Here is a 2,748-nt window from a genome sequence, read left to right on the forward strand (position 1 = left end):
CACACAAAAATGGAGTACCAATTAATCAGGCAAGGTCCAACATTTGTAACTTAACACTACATCCTCAACCTAAAAGAAGGAAAAAAGAACGCTTTAAACAGTTGCAAGATCACCACTTGCAAAATTAGTTCAAACTTCAAAATAGGGATAATATTGTCACCCCCTAACAAAAAAATGATACAAAACTCTTGGTGAATATTACATAGGCTTAAGTTCTATACACTGAAAACTCAACATTTTTATACCATCAGACCTGTTACATAGACTTATTTATTGTTAAATTTAACATGATAGTGTAATTTTTTTGGGTATACAAACTATTGCAATAAAATTATACTCCACTCACACTACCACAGTCACCATTAACATTCACAAAAAGCATAACCATACAGATACATATATGTATTTAAACGTTTTTTTTAATACATATATAGACTTCTTAATTAATTAACACATTTACATATTTTCTTCAACGTCTAGGGAACTAGGAACTTCAAGAGACAGTTCTTAATAGCAAAAGAAACTAAGCAAAAAACCAACACTGCCTGATTATTTAGATAGAACAAACATCTTAGTCAGTTTTAACTTCACTGGGAACTCCATCTTGGACTTGTTGACCCCCTCCTTCAGTTGCTTGGACACCACCACCGCCGGTAGTACTACTCTCTCCTCCTCCCAACTTAACTTCAATCACTTTTGGCTTCTTGGGTTCCGGCGGTGGCCTTTTCTCCACCGTCACCACCAGCACGCCGTCCTGAAACGCCGCCGATATGGCGTCTGTGTTAGCATTTTCCGGCAGCACAAACTTTTTCAACAACTTCCCGAATCTCCTTTCCATTCTCAGATACTTTATCCCCTCTTTCTCTTCCTTCTCTTTCTCTCTCTTCCTTTCTCCGCTCACAACTAGCACATTTTCATCCTCCAAATGGACTTTGACTTGGTCAGGTTTCAACCCTGGCATGTCCACTAAAAACTGGTAGACGTTAGGGTATTCTATTACATCTGCTGGTGTTGCTTTCATGGCTTTCGTGTCTCGTATGTAAGTCCTAGATGGATGTTGAGGTTTTTGCTCTGTTGTTTCGTCCATAAAATTAAACATGTCGTGAAGTGCAACTATCATCGATGGATCAAAACCCAAATCTCTAAGAGCTAAATCCATGGTGGAATTTTTCTACACTAAACAGAGTTGAGGTTATTTGTAATTTATTATGGGAAGAGATGCGGAGTGAAAGGGAGAGTGACAACACATTTATATACAGGCTGACTTGAAGTGGATGCATTTTTTTGATCATAATCCTTAACAATTTATTGGATAAACACAACAGATGTCATGTAGTAGAACGAACACGAGGAAGTTCGCGTTTCCAAACACATGCAAACGTAAAAGACAAAAACTAACATCATTTGTTTAGTTATGTTTACGTGGAATATATTGCTTTCTCATTTAAATTTATGATTCAGAAAGTAAAATTTTTAAATTTTTATTTAGAAAATGTTCATACATTTGTAATTACCTAAAAGTCGTGAGACTTAGAGCTCATAAAATATTATCATTTGGGTAGTCATAAAAACTTCTAATTAAAAATTAAATATGAAATTTAAGTTAACTCGTTTTAAATTTTGATAAAGTTTATTTTTTTGCAACGGTCGAAAAAATTAGGTCACATAAACTAGAATATAATATATTTAAAAGTTGGCTTTCGTGCTTCATAGAGTGCAAGGTTTTCTAATCCTATTAATACTATTTCTGTTCTCATGTAGTATCTGATTATTCAATTTCCTTAATCAGAGTTCTAAACAGGACGTTAACTTATTATTAGTGGAATCTTATGTCCAGATAATGTAAGTTTTCTCTCAGATTAATGGAAATTACCTACTTTAAATTGTAGATGGTAGCATATTATCCATTTAGAGATGAGACGTGGCAGAGTAGAGATGCCTTTGGTGGCCACGTAGGCAGGATAGTCGTATGTTCTTGCCAGATCAGTTTTGCACTTGCTGTCCGACGACGTGGGCTCACTCATTTTATCTTTACGTAATAAAGAAAGAGTAAATGGACTTCTCCATAACAATTTTTTTTATAAAAACACTGTATTACGACGATTAAGTTTTCTTAAACCCAATATTTTATGATATGTTGTATATATTTTTTTTATAATAATATTTTATTATAATAATTGAAGAAATATAAGAACGAACGAGGTTAACATGGAGATGTTTAATGGTATAAAATATAGTTCACTTTGTTAGGGGACAGCATTTGAAGTTTTGAACTGCTTATAAGTTCCCGCCACCTCAGCATTCAGACTCTTTACTAATCCTCATCACCACTCTAAAATTAGAACTTATTGGAATTGGGCCTAATACTCTGGATTTCCGTTTTATACAAAGCAATCCTAAAGGGATTTTATATAAATAGTAGGTCGTGTTATAAAATAAAGACCGTAAAGTAAAGACAAGTATAGAGAGAAACTGTTATATTATTCGAATTCAAACTGATGTACATAATGAACTGAAATCTCTTCTATTTATAGAAGAAAGGAAGCTGTTGTGTAAGCTGCTACTATACAAGATATGGATAATCTTCTACTGAGAGCAATGTTTATCCATAACGGAGTACTGAAAGGATAAGCTTATTATATCCGATATGGATAATCTTCTACCGGGGGTAATGTTTATCCATAACTGGGTACTGAAAGGATAAGTTTATTATACCCGGTATGGATAATCTTTTACCGGGGGTAATAT

The 2,748-nt window shown here is 34.1% G+C and overlaps 1 protein-coding gene across 1 annotated transcript; it reads right to left on the reverse strand.

The window, feature by feature from the left end:
• Positions 1-331: 331 nt before the first annotated feature.
• On the reverse strand, positions 332-1,236 carry LOC142181271 (17.1 kDa class II heat shock protein-like). The gene has a single exon (XM_075254193.1). The coding sequence runs from the start codon at positions 1,157-1,159 to the stop codon at positions 572-574; it is 588 nt and encodes a 195-aa protein (XP_075110294.1). The 5' UTR covers positions 1,160-1,236; the 3' UTR covers positions 332-571.
• Between the last annotated feature and the right edge of the window lie 1,512 nt (positions 1,237-2,748).

Source organism: Nicotiana tabacum, chromosome 1 (assembly GCF_000715075.1).
Source record: "Nicotiana tabacum cultivar K326 chromosome 1, ASM71507v2, whole genome shotgun sequence".
Taxonomy (NCBI): domain Eukaryota; kingdom Viridiplantae; phylum Streptophyta; class Magnoliopsida; order Solanales; family Solanaceae; genus Nicotiana; species Nicotiana tabacum.

Coding starts and splice junctions, on each gene's coding strand:
- LOC142181271 (XM_075254193.1), bottom strand. CDS start 1,159: ATGGATTTAGCTCTTAGAGATTTGGGTTTTGATCCATCGATGATAGTT.